The following is a 24,118-nucleotide window of genomic DNA, read 5'->3' as shown; positions in this document are numbered from 1 at the left end:
GTGATTCACTGCCAATGAATTCTGCAGAAAAGTGTGTCATATATATATAGTAATTAGTTGAAAAGAAGGTGGCTAACAGCGTGTAAGACAGACTGGCTTCATAAATAGCCAAACAGACTGGTAGGTTCTTACCCAAGAGGAAAGAAGCTGCATGGGCATCAGGAAGCCAATACCAGGGTTAAGGGCCTCGTGTCTTTAAATTAGATTCTTTTAGCATTGAAGGTGCCAGTCACCAACAGATGCATCATGGGAACAAGGACAAGCTCCCGGTTGTCAATGAGGCTACATGCACCACGTGCCCCAACCTACAGGATCGTACCCACGCCATCTGCAGAGGGTGCACACTAACATGAATGTAGCTCCTGTGGATGCAGTGATTGTTGTTTAGAGCTAAAGGAATAGATTGCTCGGTGGAGTTATGACTCTTTGTCAGCCTGGCCACAGCGCTGAAAGAAATCTGAGGTTGTCCTTGTTTTTGTCTATTAATGATGAATGATATGCAGTTCATGCATTATGGATGGCTTCTTTATACGACGTCAAAATATGTTTCCTCGGCTAGGTAGCCACTTTCTTCCCAGTTTCAGTGATGTCTTTAATTCAGATTACGCCAAGAAGCTACCTGCATTTCATTTCAAGTGAATAATTAAGGAATTACGTCCTTAAATTTAGTTGGAGCATTATCAGATCAGGCATCAAGGGTTTGAGGAAGTATACCATCAAGTGTTGGTTTTCTGTGCCAAATGTCACATTGAGATCGAGTGTTTGTTTACATTCTGAGAGAAGAAGCCAGTTGAGTCGGCTAATGAATTCAATAAAGCTTAAAAAAAAAAAAAAAAGGTCTGTGTCTGTGTGCTGACTATCTCTCTGTAATTCCCCTTTGACATCTGTCTGAGAGGAACGGCCCTGACGTGAACCGCGGCCAGAGTTACGCCTAATGGCATGACACACGGTGGATACCAAAGTAATTTCATAAAGGGTGAGTCATGACAGCGGCCATTACTCTGACCGATGCTATTCTAGTTGTATGAGGTCACTGGAAAAGATAAATAAATAAAAAATCGAACAGCTGTGCAGACGAATAAAAATTTGCTGAAGGAGAACAGACGGCGGAGACTAAACTAAACACCAATAGTGGCACGGAGGAGAAACGTGCAGCAGCACCCTAACAGTCCAAGTTATTACAGTAAGACAGCAAAGCAGTTTATGTTTATGTGGCTGCATGAAAATGATTTGATTTGTGTGATTGCAGATAAACCAGAATCTCGAAGCTGTAGTTATTTACTTCATGATGACGGCTAATGAGAGTTAGTAGGAAACCGGATGATTGTTTGCGTCCGTATAAATGAACTGACATCTAGATATGAGCTTTGATGATGATAACGGAAGTTGCTGTGGTCTGATCTTACGTGTTCCAACAGCGTTTGCGTGGTCTTTCTTTTTTTTTTTTGGTTGATAGTTTTGGAGCATAGACAGAGGAGGGTGTGGTGAGGATGAAATGCGAAAATTATCTTCAGTGGGAATTAAATTAAGGATATTGCAAGCAGAGTCTTGCCACATGTTTTTTTTAGTTTATGTTATAACAACATTATGCAGGTTATTAGATCATAAATACACATGACAAAGAGGAGCCCTCCAGCACTGCACACAGAGCTGAGTACTACTTTAAACTACCATTAGTCTCGGAGCTAAGCTACCAACCAGCGGTGTAGGCAGAAACCACACTACAGAAACAGCACTAGGCCGAGCTTAGATTTGTCAAAAAATATAGTGGTGTAGTTACTCTGTAGGTGTGAAACAGTGTCACATACATTCAGAAACTGGAGTTAGTATTATTACAATGAGTCGGTACTGAGCATAGACTGTATATAAATATGGACGACGCGTCGCCACTTCCTTGCATTCGCCAAACTGAAGCTATTTTTAAGGGATTTTGGAGACAAAGTTTGCGCAGTACGGTCCTAGAGTGGAGCCCCGATATCGACGACGTGGCTGCACTCAGCTTTACAGAGCGGTTGGCATGGCAACTGGCATGGCCACCGTTATGTCACATCCTGTTTCTATAGCGTCAAATTACTAACTGAAATAAAACTTATCCCAAATATTGACTCTGGAACATGCATCAATGTTTTATTAACTACTTAAAAATATATTTGATGTATATTTTAGTGTTTTAGTTCAGACCCACCCACTAACACGGAGGAGGCGGAGCTTATGACCTATACTGCAGCCAGACACCAGGGGGAGCTCTGCTCGCTTTGGCTTCACATTTAAAGAGCTATTTCCATCTTAATACAGTCTGTAATAGGGAGTCATTATATATATACATATATATGACAGCCTTTGTGGCGTTAAGGTACGGTTAGCTTCAACCGGCTGGTGAAGACGAGCATCAAAGTGAAATCAAAAAGAACCTACAAACACTACAATGATGAAAAACACTCTGCAACAAATTTCTGTCTGGTAGCTTTATTAATGTAGGATTTTAATGGACTAGTTTTACAGGGATTATGTTAATGATGTAAATACTTCCTCCACCACTGTGCCAACATAATGCTCTTAAGGGTCCGAGAGCCCTAAAAATAAAAAATAAAATATAAAACACTTCACTACAAACCTCATGACACCTGAGCTAGAGTAAAAACTTTCGGCGTCAAAAGAATTCTTACCTGTTCCATATTCTCTCTGAGGCTCGGCTGCAAGCGCAGACAACTGTAATATAAATGTGGACAGCTTGTCCTCAAAGGCTCTCACTGTGTTGCACGGAATGTGGCAAAAACCCTTCAAGGGAATGCATAAAAATAAAGGAGGAAGAGGAATTCAAATAGTACTTTCTTGTCTCTTTCCAGCCTTTGAGCTTAACTGTCAGTTCTGTATGTGGTGGTAGGGGAGCACCACTGAGCCCTGTAGGATTCCTCTTGTGAAGATCAAGTACTGTAAATGCACAACAGCATGATACAAATTCACCTCCAACTCTCCAAGTTATTGCCGTGAGCAGTAAAACGTGGATCTGAGAGACAGTCTGATTGACAAAGGTGGTTACCAGGAAGATTTCAGCGCAGATCTGGGCATTAGCGGTTTGGATACTTTGCTCTAAAGATCCTGTGTCCAATATTAGCGTCTCTTAATGTGTCTCGTGCTAGTCTCCTGCTGTAAGGCCGGATAGACGCAGATACAGAAATGGACGTCTCACATGAATGCCATTTTTAGGTCAAACTGCAAGTGGGGCAAGAAATTGTTTAGCCTTAATCAAATGGACCGAGGCTGGTTTACAGTAGAGCTGAAAGGACAGGGCCTCTGCAGTAGATGCATGCGTGCAGCGGCTCTGCGTGCAGTTTTGTGGCACGCTTTCAAACGATTCAAGTCCGTGCCAAGTAGCGAGTGTGTTTTTGATTTAGTCATATTAATCTAAAGTCATCGAATTAGAGACTTACATCCAGACATCAGCGTTTGGAGGATACGTTTCTCTCTGTTTATGCGCTACACAAAAACAAACACATTGAACAATGCTTAATACTCTACATAATAATATATTGGATGCAACTGAATAATAAATGAGCACCATTTAAAAGGAAGGGCTGCTAAACTGGGATAAAAAATGTTGCTGTTCTTGCCTGAAACCTGCTTCAGTTTGCACTGCGCTGTGGTTTTGTGTTGGAAGCTCGCTGCTGTTTCACCTTCGGGGGGGGGGATTGGCCACAGTTTCAATGTAGTGATTAATTCCTACGAGTACATTACGTAACACTATTGTTAGAGATGTAGCTGATGCGCTTCATGCAACACGCTGGTGTTGTAAATTGATGCTGCGCTGCCACTGCTGATGTGAGGCTCGTTTGCTTTATGGCACGAATGTGACATTAAGCTTAAGTAAAAGAAGAGACTCTTTGATTCCGAGCAAAACATGAAACTGGAACCACCTTTTTATATTGTGTAGGTCTCTTTTGTGCCTCCAGAGCAGCCGTGACTCATCAGAGAATGGACATGGGCCTTCTGGGGGTGTCCCGTGGTGTCTGGGAACAGAATGTTGTTAGTGGGAGTCTTTGGGTCCTGCGGGTTGAGGGGGAGGGGCCTCTACGGATCGTCCCACATCCAACACATCCAGGTCAACACCTTGTTCTGTTCTTCGTTTTTCTTTTGAGTTACTAAAAACAAACAACTAAAAAAAAGTTTCCCAGCAGGACATTGTATTGTCACTGGATGGTCCATGTTATTTACTTCACATGGCAGTGGTTTTAATGTTGTGGCTGATCGGGGTTTAACTGCCATCGATGACAACATTAGAAAGCTTCCTGTTTCTTTTAACAGTGGGACTGATTCACTGACTGCATCGACTATGAAAGGAGGAAGAAAGACACGTCAGACTTTAGCTTCCTACTCATGGAACCTACTTGTCTTTCTTCTCAATTTGCACATTCACCTGGAGACTCTTTGAATGAGGCCATCTGCTGGGCTCGCTACACGGGCCTTATGTTCCTGTTTATGTTCCTATTTGTGTTCCTATTCCACACGACACTCTGCAAACTGGCTGAAGGGCCGACCAGACGGGACGCAAACAGCAGTTCATGCAGATTATTTGAACCAATTTTGTCACGATTCTTTGGGTTTTTTTCACGATCATGTTCTGATTTTCCTGTTTTATTTTGTTAAGTCACTTGGTTTCCTGTCTGTCGTGCCTCCCTCCTTGTGTTTTCCTTGATTGGTCATTAGTTTCACCTGTGTTCTTGTCATCCCTCAGCCCTCTTGTGTGTACATAGTCCTGCCTTTCCCCACGTTCCCATCTTCACGGTTTTTGTCCCCTGGTCTCATGTCATGTTTTTGTTGTGTTTTGTTTTTTTGTAATTTGGATTAACCTGCTCTCTGCAGTGCTTTTAGTTGAATTTTTTTTTGTTGTTGAATTAAATACTTTTGTTTGGAACCTCTGCCTCGTCACCTTTGTCCTTCACCTGGATCCTCATCTCCACAACCTTCAACCTGACAAATTTATTAAGAGATGAAATTAAAACACGAAACAGGAAGTGAATCTTTAACCTGATATGGATGTTTGAAGTCATTTTTCTGTCTATCTTCATTCAGGTTTTAAGCCTTAGCTGTGCATTAACCATGTCCCTACTTACACTGATCCGCCACAACATTAAAACCACCAACAGTAAATAAGTAAATAAAACCAAGCACCACCAACCTACTCCACCCCATAGCAATGATACTCCTTGTTTTGGAGGCACAAATGAGACCTGCACAATATTAGGAAGGTGGTCATAATGTTATGCCTGATCGGTGTATAATTATAAGCTTAAGTGCATTAGCACCGTTTGCTCTCATCGCCCTGGGGGAGTGACTGCACCCTCTCTCTAAGCATTCAGGTCATTTGTTCTGGAGAGTGGTGGCTGTGTTCACACCAGCCCAAACAAACGGACCCAGGTCACTTATAAATAGCATTTAAACCGCTACAACATTCAAAAACGTATGTAATAATAAAGAATATTAAAGCACGTTTCCATTTTTGTGCCTTGATTTCTCGAGATAAGGGCTCGTTTAGAAATTCAAACAGTTTCATCTCAGCGTTTAATCCCCTCAGGCCGACGCTGTCTGATGATATCAGGATGGAAACCCAACTCTCTCTCGCTACAGTAGCAGAAACACTTCAAGCAACAATAGAGGCTATTCTGACAAAATCTCCACTCCTCCGCCTCTATTTTATTTAGTAATAAGTGACGAATATTGTTTATGCACATCTCCCCTCGCTCCACTTTTACAGCAGCAGTCCACTGAGTCACGTGGTCTCTAGTTAACAAGAGTAACCACTTAAAGACTTATTACAGCTCCATAATGCACTCCCATTGGGCCCGACAGCAGAAACCAGACGAGAGCTGCAGCAGTTGATACGCGCCGATAATCAGTCACATGCACTAAGAGGAAGTGGTAGCGGACGAATTATTGTGTGGAATCATGTGTTAATGCCTGTATTTCTAAAAATAATAAAAGTAATAATAGTAAGAGCCCAGTCAGCAAAACCTCCACACAGGAAGGTAACCTGCAACCACACACACACACACACACCGGACACAACCTCATTCCCATTCAGGCTCATACAGTCGGAAACAGTTTTATAGGGATCGATACACAGGATGATTCAGACTGCACGGCTCAAAGCAGCGCCCCCCCTAAAAAAAAATGCTCCCCGAACCAAATATAGCCTCTGAGACATAAAACCCCAGACTGGACTCACCTCCCAGCTGCAGAGATCAAGCCAAGGACAGAGCGGCTGAATGCTAAAGCACCTTGTGAATTGAGCAAAACAAAGCAAGCACTTTACTAGTGAACGTCCACGATCAGATGAATGCACTGTAGCGATTAATAGCATAACGGTGTCGCGGCCTTGGAGGACGAGGGAGTGCTGTTTGGTCAAAAATGGACGCTGGCTTTCTTTCCTTGAGCAAGCAAGCCACGATAGCTAGCTTAATCAGATCAACACAATGCGTGCTACTCCCACCTCAGAGCTGTTGTTTTTTAATTATGGCTCCTGTTTTCCTCAACAAGGAAACAAGTGTTTTAAAGATCCTTTGGTTTGTATACGGCACTTCAGCCTGACCCAAGACCTTAACCGTCATCAGACTCTAGTCATGTTCAATACCACTGATTTCATTTCTGATCTGATACTGGGTAAAATTTAAAGCTGGTATCAGCGATACCGATCCGATACTTTACACACACATTTAAAGTAGTGTGTTTCAAATCATAGCTTCATAAATAATACAAGATATCAGAGTAATTTACTTATTTATTTTAAACTCTGAGGTATTGTGAGGTAGTGGGCTTGTTTACTATATAGACGAGCTGATACAACAAGAGAAAAACCAAACAGAGACACAAAAACACTCAAAAGACATAAATAATAAGACTATTAAAAAAATATTGTTTAACTATATAGTACTTCACTGTGTCTCCTCCAATGACTGAAGTATCTGAAGTATCGATATTTTGATTTGAGAATCGATTTTAGAGCATAAAGACCTGGTATCGGAAGTATCGATATTTCATTATCGATCCGTACATCACTATCATCATACACAACTTCAGATAGATAGATAGATAGATAGATAGATAGATAGATAGATAGAAAAATAGAAAAAAAATAGCTATAGGCTTAACCCTTGAGACAATACAGTTACTAAAATTAATAAAAAATGCACATAAAGATATCATCACTAGGATAAATAAAATAGAATAAAATATACCAATAAATAAAATTAATACAATATAACAGAATAAAACGTTAGTCAAAGTCAGGCTGAATAAAACAATGAAATGCGTCAGAAGACCAAAAGAGAAAAGGAGAAATACGGTAAACAGCAGTTAAAAACGGCCGCAGCAGAAGGTCCTTTAGTTTGGTTCAATCTGGGTCAAAGTCACTGAGTCCTACCTTTTCAGTATATCCCAATTAACCGACCACGATACACTTTCAAAGTCCTGCACACAATCCATTAAAAGGTTGTTTTTTTTGTTTTTTTTCCTCCTTATCCAACCTGAGATAAACCCCACTGACATCAGCCAGGTTACTTTCTCAGACTTAATGAAGCTCCTCCAGAGCCCAAACTCATTACAATTTATAATATCCCCGTCGGACAAGAGACCGATGTTCGTCTGGTTCGTCTGCCACGTGTGCAATTTAGGGCTCAGCATCGAGACATTTTTGAAGGTCAGAGTTAACACTGACATTTTATTATTATTGTTATTATTTTTTACAGGGGGATGTCAGCTGCTTCATCTCTATTCTGTGTAATCTTCTAATTTATTTATTTTTTTTCCTTTGGCCTCAAACATTTCTAGACATAAATGCCTTGCGAGACTAATGCATTCTCATAAAGAAGGATGAGCGTCTGAAAAGCGGAACAGTGCACTAACGTTCAATCGCATCACAGCCGCCACAATCACACAAGCCACTGAGTAAAACAGATTTTCCTTTAGGAGCGTCACCAGCCCCGATGTGTGCCAAATGCAGATGCCGACATTATCAGTGCAACCGATACAACACCCACGTATGCACACACCGTGTCGCACCCGCTGGCAGGTGCAAACGTACAACGTTCCAGGTCCAGGGCTGCGATGCACTGATGGAAGCCAGGGGGGTGGTGGTGGTGGTGGTGGAGGGGGGGGGGGGGTGGGGGATCGGGCACCGGCCATGCTAGCCACGGCTAGCAGGTAGCATGCACACAGACCAGTCACACACACACACACACATGCTAATGATGGAGCGACATACATCTCCCACACACGCAAGAGAGCTTCCAGGCAAAGGACATCCCAAAACCCATTGTCCCAGGGTGTGGTGTGGTGTGGCTGACACAAAAACACAGACAGATGGATGGGGAGAGACGGACGGATGGATGGGAAGGGTGTAAAGGATGGATAGATAGCTGATAGATAGCTCACCGGTTCGCTTTTCCTTCCTTTTTCTTCCACCTTCTCTCAGCACATTATCCAGGCCAAGTGTGTGCACATGTATGAGTGTGTGTGCATGTATGTGTATGTGTATATATATATATGTGTGTGTGTGTGAGGCAAGCCAGCGAGGATACACACTGCTACATCCCCTCCTCTGCCTCTTTCTCTCTCTCTCTCCTCCCCGGGATTTATTTAATTATTTCCTCCCTGTCTCTCCCTCCCTCTCTTCCTCTTTATCCTTTTCGCTCCTCGTCCTCAAAGAAGTTCTCAGCGTTTTCTTTTTTCCTTTTGGGTTTTTTTTTTTTGGCATGAAAGACAAGAGCCAAAAATAGAAAAATAAAGAAAAAAAAAATTGAGTGCTTGTCTTGTCTGTTAAGGGGCCGACATCTCCCTCCCTTGTCTTTCAGTTTCACATTGTGTACTTCGTCCCGGCTTATGTGATGCAGCAGTGCTGTAAGCTCCTCCCTGGAGAAACAGCGGTGCCACCCAGCTGAGAGAAAAAGAGGAAGAGGGGGATGCTGGGAAATAGCGGTGGCAGTGGCAAGCAGCAGCAGCAGCAGCAGCAGCAGTGGGAGGAGACGGGGGCTGTGGTGTGTGTGTGTGTGTGTGTGGGGGGAAGGGCGGCGCTGTGAGCCCTGGCCCAGCCTCCCTCCACTCGGCGCATCATCATCCAGGATTTCAATACATCAGCCTCCTCCCACCCTCCATCCTTCTTGCTCCACACAGAGGGTGGTCTGTTCCCTCTTCACACAAACACACACATTAAAGACTAAAAAAAAAAAAAAAAAAAAAAAAAAAAAAGCCAGAAGGGAAGGGGATCCTTGTCTATTGTCAGCTGTAGCGTTTGATCTTTTTAAAGACCGGAGTTTGTACTTTCTTGTGAACGACGATAAGAGGACGGCTGCAAACCAAGTGGCAAATATTAATAGCAAGTAATAGAGGAACTGATCATCGTCTGCCCGGTGGATGAATTATAATAATAAATATGGTGACCCGCGTAATTGGCAATCATGACGCTGACATTTTGAATTCTACACCGATCAGCCACGACATTTAAAACCCCAGACAAGAGAAGTAAATAACATCTTGTCACAATTCAGAGTTCTGCTGGGAAACTTTTAGACCAGGCATTCATTCATGTGACATGTAGCATCCCCCACTTAGACCAGACCAGACACCCCCACCTCATAGCAATGACACCCCTGTTTTAGCACAAGGTGTTCACCCAAGCAACAAATTCACTATATCCCAAATGAATCATGTATGTGTGGTATGACACTAACAACATTCTGTTAACCAGACACCACGGGACACCATCATGAAGCCCATGTCCATTCTACGATGCATAGACTGTATATAAATATGGACAACACGTCCCCACTTCCTTGCATTGGCCAAACTGAGCCTATGCAGAGAAGAATCATCTTATCAAATCAATAACTTCCTCCAGACTCGCTTGTGATTTTGTTTAATTAATACTATGCTATGCTCTACCTCCACCAGTTACAAGGAAATGTAGGATTATACACTGTACTTGTTTTTAAAAAATATATAATCACAATGTCATGACAAACCCTCTGGTTGGCGGTCGCCATTATGTCACATCCTGTTTCTCTAGTCTCAAATAACTGACTAATATGAAATGTATCCAACAAAGTGAACATGCATCAACATTATATTAATTGCCTAAAATGACTGAAACCATCCTTGAAAACAAATATTTGACTAACATGGAGGAGGTGGAGCTTATGACCTATACTGCAGCCAGACACCAGGGGGAGCTGTACTTGCTTTGGCTTCAGTTCAGTGTCTTTCATGTGTTAGGAATGAAAGAATGCCACATTTGCAAACATGAACATTTTAAATAGTAATTATCAACCAACAGCAGAATGAATTCAAGGAAATTCCCAAAAATCAAAGTAAAAAAAGTGTCCTAATGAGACGGCGGATGGTGTAACTGGGTCAGATCAGGACCAAGGCATCACTGAGCTCTTCTGCTCAGTCTGAGGTGCAACCTCTTAACGTTCACGCTCTTTACCTCACTCTATAGAAACTGCAAATATTATTATTCACGAATAATTAATCTCTTCTTAAGACTCTTAATCAGTGATATTTGAATTATCTTGTTAATTGTAGGAGTAGGGTTTCATGGTCTGTTTGCGTCTGCAATCATAAGCCACTGTAAATGATTTTCTGTTCTCTCTCTGTGTTCCCCTCCTCTTTAAATATATGTAAATCAATAATAAGCAAAGTAGGTTTAACCAGGAGGAAACGCAGCGGGAGAACACACAGTTATTACTGTTACACATACAATACTACTTATCATCCACGGGGCAAAGTAAGCAAAGCTTCATCAAACAGACACACTTCTATGGTGTGTGCAGGCCCGTAACAATATATCCTTCAATACCTGATCTCAGAATGAGATGTCTGGTTCTATGCTCTACTTTGCATCCAGTATTTTTCTATCACCACTTATCTTCTAGAAGCAAAGGAGGCTGAAGCCTAAACAAGCTATCACTGGACCAGACGTATAAATACCAGACAGTTTATCACAGAAATAGAAACAACCATTCACACACCTGTGGTCAATTCAGAATCACAAGTTAACCTTACATTCATGCCATTGGTACAGTATGTGCAAAGATGCCAGAAGAAGAACCCAGAGAAAACATCAAAACCAGTAGCTGCTAAGCTAGCTCAGCAGTAAAAGTAAGTTAGCAAAAATTGACTGGACACTGAACAAAAGGTCTGTTCAACAGTTGCATCGGATGCAAACGAATCACTCCTTATATGATTCATTTATTTTCTTGACCGCCTGTCCAAGTTGAATCTTTCTGCTTCAACTCCTTTGACATTTTCTGCTCAATTTGCAAAGGAAATATTTACTCTGCTGCCATGACGTTGGTTGAGCACAGTCATGCTCTATAAAGATGCCCTTTCCTCTACGAATTACTTTAAATGTGCCATGTTAAATTGGAATTTAATGGTAAACAAGTTGGGTAAGCGAAGCCGAAAGCCATGGCTGAGGATGAGCTTTCACCTCCTCAGGAAAGGAAAGTGGCCTTGTAGGTAACTTGTGTGTGTAAGAACAGTAGTCAGTAGTTAAAATAATGTTGTTGCAGAAACCATGGATTTTCTGGTTCCTTGAACATAACGTGGTTTACAAAACAGCTTGTCCTGTATAAGGGGTTTAAATACGAAAGCAAAGACGAATCACTCACTGTCCTCTCCAGGGCAGGGCATGCCTGGTCGCTCTGGGATGCTGGGGAAGACTGCAAGAAAAAAAAAAAAACAAACAAATTAACAAACAGTGTTAAGTCACTCGTCTGTGTCTTGCAGTGTTTCCCTCCACTTTAATTTCACAATCTACTAACCACTAAGCATTCAGCCGCTGTCATATTTCAAATTGGATTCAGGCCCAAACATGAATGGAAGTATTAGAATAATTGGCATTCGAGTTAAGATTGAGATCCATTACTAATATTTGTTTTAGTGGCCTCCAGAGCCAGCAGAGGTTTGCAGAGGGGTAGCCTCTGGAAAGCTGGACAACCACAGCAGAATTAATCAATTTGGGGGCCTCGAAGAGAGACACGCGGGCTTTTTCAGACAGTGATGAACAGATTATTCAAACTATAAACCATGCAAATGCATCAAATCATAATAAAGTAGGAACTGACTCACCATGCAGCAGCAGACCAGACCTCTTTGCATGGCTGTAAATCCGAAACGCCTCCTGCAGCTCCATTTGAGAGGAGATGGTACAAGGGTCCCCTACACACACACACACACAAACATATAAGTTTAGTAGAGCCACTGACTCCTGGTTCACTAACAAATTTCAACATTTAACTGCTGCCATACACAAATCAGGTATAACATTATGACCATCCTAATAAATCTTAATATTGCGTAGGTCTCCCTTGTGGCTCCAAAACAGTTGTGACTCATCAGAGAATGAACATGAGCTTTCTGAGGGTGTCCTGTGGAGTCTGGAAACAGGAGGTTTTTTTCTGTGGGATTTTCATCCCACAGATACTTGATCAGTTTGGGATCTAGTGAATTTGGAGGCCACGTCAACACCTTGTGCTTTTCTTCATGTTTTCTTGAGTAGTTCCTAAATGGTTTTTGTGTTTGTGTCAGGCTGCATCCTGCTGGGGGATGTGGCTGCTGCCATTAAGGAGTGTCATTGCTAGAGGGGGTGCCTGGTCTGGTCTATGCTTGTGGTACATGTCTAAATAACATCCACACGAATGAATACCTAGTCCAAAAGTTTCCGAGCAGAACACTGAATTGTCACAAGATGGTCAATGTCATTCACTTCTCCAGTCAGTGGTTTTAATGTTGTGGCTGATCGGTGCACATTAGGGCAGAGTTAATGAACAGCTGAGGGTTCTATCCAGTTACCCAGTGAACGTATTTCCAGGACTGACTTGGAACTCAGTCGCTCTTCATTTGACATCATGGGACAATCAAAATAAATGAGCCAAGACCTCCCACGTCATTGGGAGCAATTCACAAATGCCTGAAGGCACCACCTTCGTTTGTGCACACAGTACCACTCAGGTATAAACACAATGGGACCACGTAACCATCATCCTGCTCAGGAAAGAGACACATTCTGTCTCTGCCAGACTAAGATCTCCATCCCAACCGTGAGCACGTGGGTGGCAGCATCATGTTGTTGGGTTGCTTGGCTGCAGGAGTGACTGGTGAACAGCAGATCGCCTTCAGGATAAGACAGATAATGCAGAGTGATGCACAGCATTTGGCAGTGAGGTAAACCCACCTTCGTCATCGATCCACTTGAGAGTAATAGGCTGGTGCTTGGCAAGGCTGCACATTGTTTTCACCTCCTCACATAGCTCAACAAAGGTCACCGTTGCAGCCAAGTCTGTGATCAAAATGGTCCTGAATGCACACAAATACACAGAAAATGTCAATATTGAGTCAGAGATCCAAGAGGGGGTGGTTCCAAGGAGTCAAAAACACCCACAATTATTGAATTCACGATACCAATCCTAAACTATCACACAGTTTGTTAAGCTGGTACCTTTCGATGTATTTACATAGTACTGGGCTGTCAAACAGGTTTGACAGATGATGATGACAAATGATGACTGAGCATGTGGCAGAGTTAATGACCCTCAGCCTGACGCTAAATTTACTACTGGTCCAGGTCTCTCTTGGGTGAGCATCTGATGATTTGACAAAAGGATTCATTCATTTTGCACTTGAATAATAGTTTACGAGTTGTAAGAACTGCTTAGCCGGTTGTTTAGGAGACCGTCCCATATCTGAGACTCTACTGTGATGCTTAAAAGTATCTGCACCTGATGCAAAGGAAACAGAAATGTTTAGCTTTTGTATTTGTTTATTCAAGAGAATTAATCACTTGTACGTATCTGTTCACTAACTGACATACCGTGCTTGTAAAAAGTAGACAACCCATTGGACGTTTCAACCTTTTCCACATAATTTGGCTTTTGACAAAACTTTCAGAAGAAAGAAACCTACTGACGCAATGCAAAACAGGACTACCAGCCATGTGTTTGTTTTGTGGACAAACACTACACTCTAACCATGAAGCATGGTGGTGGCAGCACAATGCTAAAGGGGATGTTTCTCAGCTGTAGGCCCTGGGCAACTCGTAGGAGATAGAGGGTGGCATTAATGTAATGAACGCAGCAAAGTTTTGATTCAGTCTGTAAGACAACTACAACTCGGGGTTATTTCACAGCAATGACCTGAAGAAGACAACACAGGTTTAATTCTTCCTACCAAGAAAACCCCCCAAAAAACAAAAACAACTAAGAAGATGACTGCTTCTTCTTCTAGTACAGTGGCAGCTGGCAAGCATCAAAGCTGACAAATCTTTACTCTGGACCCTAACCCCCTGATGGTAGTAGGTGATAGTAAGATTTTTATTCAGTACTACCATCTACTACCACTGGAAAAAACCCAACAAATTATTACAGAGAGGGTTACAGAGTCAGACCAACTATTAACGAACCTAGCTTGTTCAAGGAAAAGGGAGGTAACACACACAATCTGATGGAAAGATTGCAATTAAATGTGTATTTATTTTTAAGGACAATGTGGATAATAGTGAAACCAAGAGGTAAACCAATAAACAAATGTAACAAAAAGAGGACTCCTTAAAATAAAGTGGTGCTTTCAGTTTCTGTTTCTGTTCCTAAAACAAAACATTACCTAACTACTCTAGTATGCGGCAAAAAACAGAAGTACGAAGGATCAGCACCTCTACACCTAGTGTTTCTAGACAAATACCTAACAGTGAGTGCACATAACCAAAATCGGTGTTAAATCTTACCCTGGCCCAAATCTGGGTAACACACAAGAACCGCTAATTCTAACTTAACTAGTCTCTCAAGTTGCACAGTTTTCTTAAGGTGGGTGTCTGCCAGCGTCTGTAGGAAACACCAGGCCTTTATCAACTTCCCCATGTCTGTAGTAAAGAAAACAGGTTTTCCGGAGCTAAGGTATGAGCTGCCCTCTCCTCCCTGCATTAGCTTTGACAGAACTATTTACTGGACTTCATGCTGTTGCACGATGCACATGTGATCTAGGTGAACACAAGTAAGATATGAAAAGCCTTTATGAATCTTCAGGGGACTGCATCTTGTTTATGATTTGTAGTATTTGGATTGGTATCGGATTGGGCCTCGTATCAGCTGACACTGATATTAAAAGATTGTTATCAGATTAGCGGGAAAGAGAACTTGATCAGGACATACCTGGTATGCAATGACTGTGCTGTTATTACCAAAGGAATCAAAGACAACCCTGACCCTAACCACTAACCCTCAGTGTAAAGCTGTATAGCTCACAGTCAGTGGTTGAAACAGTCATAAATGATTCATTTGCTCGCTCTGTTTTTTAAATGCTGATCTGTAACATGAATCACTGACTTTCATATCAGCACTGGCCTTCATATACCCTTATCAGCTGAGAACCATTTTAAATAAGGGTGTGTATAGTCAGTTCAAACATGAACTCTCTCTGCTCGACTGCTGGAATCTGGAATCTGGGGCAGAATCTATTCACATGCAAAAGTGCAGCTGCTCTGAATCAAGGTTTGAATGCCGCCCGGTCCAAACATAGAGCCGGGATATGAGTGTGTGTTTTACAGTAAAGGAGCAGCAGGGAGTGCTCCTTTGTGATTGCGTCTGACAAGTTTCTGGGGGTGTGCGGCCAAGTATTTATTGCGAGTGTTTGTTGGACTGTGACAACGTGGACTAGAAACAATTGGCTTCCCAGAAGGCATTGCTCCATACAATCAGCACACTCACAAGTGCTATCCCCTTTGTTCAAGCCACTCTGCTGCTGTAATAATGTAAACGTCCACATACTAAAAAAAAAAAAAGGATAACCTAATCTTAAGTCAATGTGGAATATCACACACTCACACACCCAAACACTCATTATGCTTAATATATCAGATATTATAGGTGTGACAGGTGAATAACACTAATTATCCAGTTATCATGGCACTTGGCTGTGGGTGGGATATATTAGGCAGCAAGTGAACATTTTGTCCTCAAATTGATATTAGAATCAGGACGAAAATGGACAAGTGGAAGGATTATAGAGACTTTGACGAGGGTCTAATTGTAATATCTGGACGACTCGGTAAGAGCATCTCCAAAACCTGAAACTCTAGTGGGGGCGTTTTTGGTCTGCAGTGGGTTTCCCTAGCAATGGTGCAATGAAGGAAAACCAAAAGGAAAAGCCAAGGGTGGCAGGTGTCGTCTGGTCCAAGAGATGAGTAACTGTAGATCAGATTACGGAAAAACTTGATGCTTATTCTGATAGAAAGGTGTCAGAACACACATTGCAATGCAGTTACAGCTTATTGCATATTGGGTTGTGAGGCTGCAGAGTAGTTAGGGTCTCCATGCTGAAGGAGCCTGCAAAGAATTTATCTTGTTCTGACATACCATCTACCCAAAGATTGTTGGGAAGTGACGGAAGTGGTCTCTTTCTGCAGGGTAATGCTCCCTGCCACATAGCCCAAACAGAGCCAAAACCTGAACCAAGAAAATGGTTTGGGAAGGGTGTGAGGAAATCCACGATTAGTTCAATGTCCTGACTTCCAAATTTTCCAGATCTCAGTCCAATTGAGAATTTGTGGGTTGAGCTACACAAACAAAGTCCAATCCATGGACACACACCTCTCAACTTGTAGGACTGCTGCTAATGTCTTGGTGCCAAATACCACAGCGCACCTCCAGAGATCTAGCAGAGTTCATTCCTCAAAAATTTGCCAAAACACACCAGGGCAGCTTTGATGGTAAGATTATGGCCAATTGGTGCATATTAGTGGTTCTTGATGCAAGCAAACCGGCACTAAAACCCAAGATGTTTTGCCACTAAAGGAAAGTAGTCTTGGTTTGTGGCAGACTTAAATAAATAACCACAAAAGACTGGGCCGATACTGATCCGATAATTTTAAAAATACCTCAATCTGCCCCGATACTGGTCTCCTGATACCAAACTGGGAAAACGGACCCACATAATCATAAGTACAGAATTTGCAAATCATCAAAAACTCTCATAGTAGTGTCTCAGAGGCCAAGTAGTGTCTCTACATCACTTCTCCGGAGGGGAAATACATTCTGTGATTTGTCCTCAGTCCACCCTGTAGTTTGAGAAACCAGGAAGCGATGCAGCAGTAACATAACGGATGTTCACAGCATAAACACAACATCTCGAGCAGAGAAGGAACAAAGAAAAATGGTGTTTTGAATGGAAAGTACAGCTTAAAATCCAAGGCCGGATGGTTCTCTGGACATAAAAACGGTATTTCATTAACTACTGAGTTTGCTGAGTCCAAGATACACTTGGTGGCCAAGCACACAGCTGATGCAGAGGGCCCTCCTCGCCAAAGACCGACCGGTTTACAATGCAGACACAGCATATTTTCTTTGAATGCAGCACCTTCAAGGTTACTGTATGGATTATTCTGGAAGGTGTGTCATTGCATTGGATTGTGGCAACGATATATTTTTGTGTGCATTTAGAACAGATTCAAAAAAGTGTGATAATTTTGAAATTAAACGTGCATTAACTACGAACAATCATGCATTTAATTGCGACTTCATATTTTTAGTTAGAGAGCGGGGGCACCACTAGGTTTTATGCACAGGGGAGGTCTCCCAGGAGATGCACAGGATGTAAGTGAACGCAGCAGCAACAGCTAAGAAAAAGGACTGAGAATTTATTTATCATTATTATTATTTCAATTGTTTTACGTTGCAACAGACTCGACACTAACAAGAACTGATCAACATACCATGACTTTCACTTCAAATTGCACAGATTACATATATGTGATTAAAATGGTTGCAACTGAAAAATATTAACTTGAATATACTTGAATTTAATTAATATTAAAGGAAACATGGACTGGATTTTCAGTGATGGACCGGACAAGGACGCACAGAAGGGACTCGCTCTACCTGACACTATAAAATGAAGTGAAACATTCATATATAATTATTTATATAGTTGTGCATTTAAAGTCATATTCTGGCCACTTTACATTGAATTTGTCCCCTCTCAGGATCTGTGACCTATGACCTCCTTGTGCAGCTTTCATTTCTCCAGAGAGAAGCACGGTTCCATTCTGCCTGCATCACAGTTGCATGTACAGTAGGTCAAAATGACCATAAAGCTTGATTTGATTTGATTTGATTTAATCTGATTTGTTGCGAATATTCGAGCCCAGAGGTTATTTACCGCCCGGGAGCTGGACAACTGCACCAAATCCAGTCCTCCCTGATAAAAGACAATGAGCTCCTACACGTCTGATTTGCTTTGCTTTGTGGGGAAAGGGTTCACCGCGCACACAGAAAGATAATGAGCAGCTAAAGAAGAAGGACTAAAGAAGGCAAAGGAGTGGCAGACGTCATGGACTTTCCTCCGCGGTCACCTGAACGCAATCACAGTTAAAAGGGATAGTAGCAAAGAAATACTAAGATATACTTGAATGAATTTAAGCTTTATTGAATATTTTTTAGTCTTTTTTTTTTAATTAAATGTAAAAAAGTTTCTTTGCTAGACGTCTCTGACGTGTGTGTGTTTTAAAGAACCTTCCAGAGTACAGGACACATAACAACTCAACCCTACCTACATGTTACATTATGTTCAAATTACACACGAAATGTCTGGGGACATTTGTACTTGCATAATAACAAACTCCTACATAAATCTTAGCATTCTTGATAACACTCCTCAACACAAGTAACAACAAATCCTCTTACAGCCTCTAATAAGCTCAAACGTTCAGGCGAACACTTTTATGGGTTGGAAAGGCAACATATTCAACAATTCTAATAATTTTAACTCCCGCTAAGTGAGCAGGTCGCAGGTCTTCGGAGACACCAGGACCAGGAGGACGAGGACACCACCGCACACCTGACGCTCCACAGGTGTTTCCAGCCTCGCCTCCGTCTGCAGCGGGCGGACTAGTTTGAGCCAAACAAAAAGCCTCGGAGGACCTACTTACCCGCTGTAGTGGGCTTTAATTTTCACCACCTCCGAGTCCAGGTCCATTTTGGGTCCGTTTGACGCGAGCATATGCATTGTTCAGCCTCGGGTGACCTCCTCACCAGCCCTAACCTAACAGCGTCAACTGGGTCGGCCTCAGGTCTCGCTGTTTCCCACCCCGTCACTTTCGGAGGATAAAAATAAATAGATAAATAAAAAAAACTGGAGCATATATTCGGCGTAACACCCTCAGGAGATAACCTGACCCGCAACTTTGAAGTTTTTCTTTGGTTAGTGCAACATTAGAGGGCTTCGCTGGCGAAAGTTGTTGAGTTTGCCGGGTTAATGTTTTCACTTCCGGTTTATGTTTTAAAAGTAAAATGCGCGTTCGTTCTGTAACGCAGCGCTGCTTTTATTTTGAAACGGAAACAGCTCGAAGGGGGGACGCGCCAACGACGAGTGCGTCTGAGCTTGACGCGGTTTCTATGGCTTCAGCGGGGTCGCTGGATCCTGACTCACCTGTCCCGCTGTGGCCGCTGGGTCCTGTTGACAGTCCCAACAAAAAGGTCTCCCCCCAAAAAAGGTCTAATATTAACGCAGGTATGAAAACACCGTGTCACATTAGAGTCCGTCTATTCATGAGTGTTTCCAATAAATAAAAAAATAGCACTTCTTCCCACATTTTTTACAAGAGCAGACGAACAGAAACCAAACGAAACAAATTAAAGTGAAATATTATACTTTGGTATGCGATTATCTAGGAAGATGAGCCAATATTACATATCTAAGAGGCGCAAAAGTTAATTTCGAGGTCAAATCTGTTCAGAAGTGACTCCAGTGAATGTAATGAGAGTCTGGTTTGTTTTGCTTCTAAAAAAATGTACGTGTAGGTAAGTCAGTTGTGCTTATAATAAACTTATTTATGATATTACCTGTCCTACCGATGTTTGTTGACTCATAGATAAATATTTATGTATAATTATGGCATTTAATATGTCTCCTTTATAATTGTCATACGATTAAACAAAAAACACACAAGCAAAAATAAATTAAACTGAAATATTACGTTTTTAAATTTTTTTTTTTTTTCAGGTAAAAATAATTATTTTATGGTTTAGGAAAAGATTTAATGAATTGTTCTGTGGAGCAACAGCACAACTTCTACACTGGAAAGGCAGCGCCACCTGGTGGTTATCTGACAAAACCTCCAGATCAAATCTTCAAAACTAAAATATTATAATTTGGTATGAGTTTATTCAAGAAAATGAGCCAATGAGCCAGTATTACAATTAGAGTCCATCTGTTCAGAAGTGGCACCAATAAATGTAATGTTTCCATTTTGCTTTAAAAAAAAAAATAAAAAAAAATATATATATATATATATATATATATATATATATGTAGGTAGGTCATTAGTGCTTGACATTATCTACCCTACTGTGGTTAGTCGATGCACAAATAAATACTTATATATAATTATGGCATCTATAACACGTCTTCTTTCTAATTTTTCATTGGAGTAGACAAAGAGAACACAAAGAGAACAAATGAAACTGAAATATTACATTTTTGTATTAGTTTATTCAAGAAAAATAATCAATATTACATAGATTTCAGGTGCAAAATTCTTTTCTAGTTCGTTTTAATATCTATAATTCAATGTTATTGTTTTCGAGAAATTAATGAAAAACATGTTCTGTGGCACAACAGCACAAACTCTACACTGGAAAGGCAGCGCCACCTGGTGGATGAATGTAACAAAGACCTCAACACATCCATGGAACATGTTTTATATTTTGCTGCATCACTCAGTTCAGGCCACAAACAAATATTCTAACATTTTCTTTTAGATTTCACTTGTCCAGTTCAGAATTCATCGGCCCATCAATCACACCCGGCCGTCCTGAAGATGAAGCATCTCCAAACGTAAACCAGACAATCCCACCTCAGTCAGTGTGAGAGAGGCCTTTAGATGAACTCTTCAGAGATGGTTTATGCATTGGTCTGTTATATAAACGTCATGTCAGTATGATTCCAGTCATTTTGAATTTCCATTTATAGTCAAAAATAATTTACACATTTCCTGTGTAAATACAAGAAGCATCATCATCATTTTCTATAGTCCAGTTGATGTTTCATGTATGAGTGTAACATATTTAGTTTTTTGATCTGACATTAAACAACACTGAAAATCACGAGAGGAGGCAGCTCGCAGCACTGTCTCAGTAAGTGTGACATTATTCCTTTGGCTAAATACATACTTCACCTATATCTGCTCCTTGTTTTGTTTCACTAAAGTATGTCAAGTTCATCATTCTCATTTTCCTGAATGGACAGGAAGAGCTCTTTCTATACAGGAATGTAGAAAATTCTGACGAATGCAAATATCTTTTAAAAGGCATTCATCACACAAAAAAATATAAATTTAAAAAAAAAGAAATAAATCTATCATTCCCACTACATTTTAAAGGAGCGGAAATGGCTCCGAATTGAACTGGTGGATCGTCCCAGGTTGTATTTCTACTCTTGGCTGAAAAAAACACAATGAAGGGAAATATTAGCATGTTATGGGTCTGAAGGATGTGTGTTAGTTAGTAATATATATCATGTCACATTAACAAATTAGTTAATTATGCAAAACAAGCAGTCACCTCTTTGCCAAAGCTGCAACAAATATTGAGCAAATGACAAGAAGAACAAAAGATCCAATGAAAGTGTAGTGGTGTCTTGATGCGCTGCTGCAGACAACGTCAGTAATTAGACTTCCCTCTTCTTCCTTCACTTGGTTTTCAGAGCAACTGGTGGAAAAGAGAAGAGAAAGACTGGTTTAGTTTTCTGTTGTTGATTTCTATATACTGTGACTTTATCAATCGAATAAATCCACATGTGTACGTGGAAGTAGAAGGGCCACAGAGAACTAAATGAATGTGAAATATTCCAAGAGGTCGTAATGTTAGGAAAATAATTGTAATATTTCAAAAATATAGTTGGTATTTTCCATTATGTTAAGTATTCGCGACTTTGTAATCCTGCTCAATTTTATTTGGCTTTTCTTTTCTACAAAAAGTCCCACGTTGTCCAAGCTGTGCAGTTCACTCCATCCTTTGAAAAATATCCTGGTGAACAACCTTCACACACTGTGTCACTTCTGCTGGTTCCTAAACAGAAACAGAAAATTCTTAGAAAAGGACCCAGGACAAAACAACGTAACTTTATTTAGTTTGATTTAATGTTCCTTACCAGGTACTTTTATCCTCTGGCCAGATGAACATTTTGAATGTCTCTCTGCTGAACTACATCCATCATGTTCAGCCACAGTCCTGCAGTAGTATCCTCTCACAACATCACACACCGTGTCTGACTTGTCTGTACAATTCTGCTTGGCAAAGAGACCCTGGACTAAAAAAATGAATATGATTATGATTAAAATACATTACAATTAGTTTATTGGACCAAATGTTATTTTTATTTATTTAGTTTTTTAACTGAGAGTAAATCCATACCTGAATCACAGGAAGTACACTGGAAACAGCTATTCAGCCCATTGGGATGGTCCATGAAAGTCCCAGGGTCACAGGGGACACACTGTGTGTCTGACTGTGGTGTGCAGTCTCTTTGAACAACTGTACCTGTTAAAAAACATTTACATCAGTACTATAGAGACTAAAGACTGAACACAAGGCCACACTGGTGGGATCTCCCATTCACTCCCGATACCAGGACTTTATGCTTTGAAATCGATTCTGAAATCAAAACATCGATACTTTGGATACGCCAGGAGACTCCGTCTCAAAGTTTAGTACAGCCATGAAATAAACACCGATGCAGTTTCAGCTGTGGACGATTTGGAAGAAATGGTAAGTAGAGATTTGTTCCAATGTGTAAGTACACAGCTTGTTTGTTCGATTTCTTCTTCTTCTTTGAAAATAGTTTTTTTTTTATTTAGTATTACTGTTTATGTATCATTTATCTTGGGGCTCACTTCACTATCCCTTATTTGTTTTTTCGTTCTTTAGATTTTACCACTACTGTAAAGTAGGGATGTCCGAAAACTTCTAATATCGGAATCTGGTTTTGTAACCGATGTTCACCGACGTAAGCTTCAGCATTTACGAGTCTCCTTGAATGCAGCATACAATGGTTACAGCGCGCTTCCTGAAGTGCAAAAAAAAAAAAAAAAAAGTCGACTATATTGAGACTATATTGAGTGGCCACTAGGGGCTGCAAAGGGAGCAAATCCCCGTATTTTACCATCTATTTACAATTCAGTTTTGACTTCTGTCCCCAAGAAGTTTCAACATTCACACCTTGAGACTGGAGGCTCCCACTGACAATAGCCTTGTTAGAGCTCCGTTCATAGGTAAGTACCCCAGGCACACAGTTGCCCCCTGTTCAACAACAGGTAAGTACCAGCCATTATGGAAATAATGACCCCAGTTTCTGGTCAAGCGAGTTTCTGGAGGGTGTACGCACAGAGTTTCCCTATTTAAACCTCAATTTTCCGCTAGTCTATCAGAACTGAAGAACCTACTCAGATGAGTGGAGAAACGTCTTCAAGAAGAAATTCTACAAAATTCTCACACCTAGGGTCAGTATAGAGTCAGTCACCAATCAGCCTAACGAGCATGTCTCTGGAGGTGGGAGGAAACCAGAGCATCTGGAAAAAACCCACGTGGACACAGGGAGAACATGCAAACTCCACCCAGAAAGACCCGAGCTGGACTCGAACCCGGACCTTCTCGCTGGGAGGCATCAGCCACCGAGCCACTGTGCCGCCTGCATTTATGTCATATATTTAGGTATTTATTAATTTCATTAATTAATTCTAGCATATATTTAGGCATTTCACTATTTATTTATTATTTATGGAACATATTTCTAGTGTGAGTTTTATCAATCAAATGAATCCACACGTTTATATATAAGTACAAGGGCCACAGAGAACTTATCATTTAGCAAATGAATGAAATATTTCAAGAGGTCGTGATGTTAAATAATTGTAATATTCCAATAATAAAAGTGGTTAACTTGTAGTTTATAGTTTAACAATAAAAAAAAGTCTCTGTCTATAAAAAGCTTTCACCTTTTTTGGATGTTTTCCCCTAAAATCGCTTTTATAAAAGGAACCCTGGTCAAAAAATAAATAAATAAATAAAAAACTCTTTAC

At 41.0% G+C, this 24,118-nt stretch overlaps 2 protein-coding genes across 3 annotated transcripts in view; both read right to left on the bottom strand.

The window, feature by feature from the left end:
- Positions 1–19,264, bottom strand: part of prkcz (protein kinase C, zeta) — an 88,154-nt gene extending 68,890 nt beyond the window's left edge. Inside the window, exons 1-4 of one of the 2 annotated variants that reach the window (XM_047603916.1) lie at positions 18,971–19,264; positions 13,229–13,350; positions 12,124–12,213; positions 11,664–11,714 (exon numbers count right to left, since the gene is read on the bottom strand). In XM_047603916.1, coding sequence (XP_047459872.1) covers positions 11,664–11,714; positions 12,124–12,213; positions 13,229–13,350; positions 18,971–19,047 — 340 coding nt within the window. In that variant the 5' untranslated portion in view covers positions 19,048–19,264. The remainder of the gene's footprint in view (positions 1–11,663; positions 11,715–12,123; positions 12,214–13,228; positions 13,351–18,970) is intronic. The other variant, XM_047603906.1, reaches the window with a different exon arrangement.
- Positions 19,265–20,512: 1,248 nt separating this feature from the next.
- LOC124996593 (tumor necrosis factor receptor superfamily member 14-like) lies at positions 20,513–22,602 on the bottom strand. Its single transcript, XM_047569781.1, has 5 exons — positions 22,455–22,602; positions 22,192–22,350; positions 22,025–22,109; positions 21,603–21,749; positions 20,513–21,481 (listed from the first exon to the last, which is right to left on the bottom strand). The coding sequence occupies exons 1-5, from the start codon at positions 22,507–22,509 to the stop codon at positions 21,472–21,474; spliced, it is 456 nt and encodes a 151-aa protein (XP_047425737.1). The 5' UTR covers positions 22,510–22,602; the 3' UTR covers positions 20,513–21,471.
- Positions 22,603–24,118: the final 1,516 nt, after the last annotated feature.

This window comes from Mugil cephalus, chromosome 1 (genome assembly GCF_022458985.1).
Source record: "Mugil cephalus isolate CIBA_MC_2020 chromosome 1, CIBA_Mcephalus_1.1, whole genome shotgun sequence".
Taxonomy (NCBI): domain Eukaryota; kingdom Metazoa; phylum Chordata; class Actinopteri; order Mugiliformes; family Mugilidae; genus Mugil; species Mugil cephalus.
Note: the sequence above shows the minus strand (reverse complement) of the source record. Positions and strands in the feature narration are given on the sequence as shown.

What these genes read in the sequence shown, in the direction of transcription:
- LOC124996593 (XM_047569781.1), bottom strand. Translation starts at nt 22,509, where the DNA reads ATGGACCATCCCAATGGGCTGAATAGCTGTTTCCAGTGTACTTCCTGT. An exon ending in GTGTACTTCCTGTGATTCAG is followed by an intron (nt 22,351 to 22,454) that starts GTATGGATTTAC and finishes TCATTTTTTTAG; the next exon opens with TCCAGGGTCTCTTTGCCAAG. An exon ending in AACTGCACAGCTTGGACAAC is followed by an intron (nt 21,750 to 22,024) that starts GTGGGACTTTTT and finishes CTTTTCCACCAG; the next exon opens with TTGCTCTGAAAACCAAGTGA.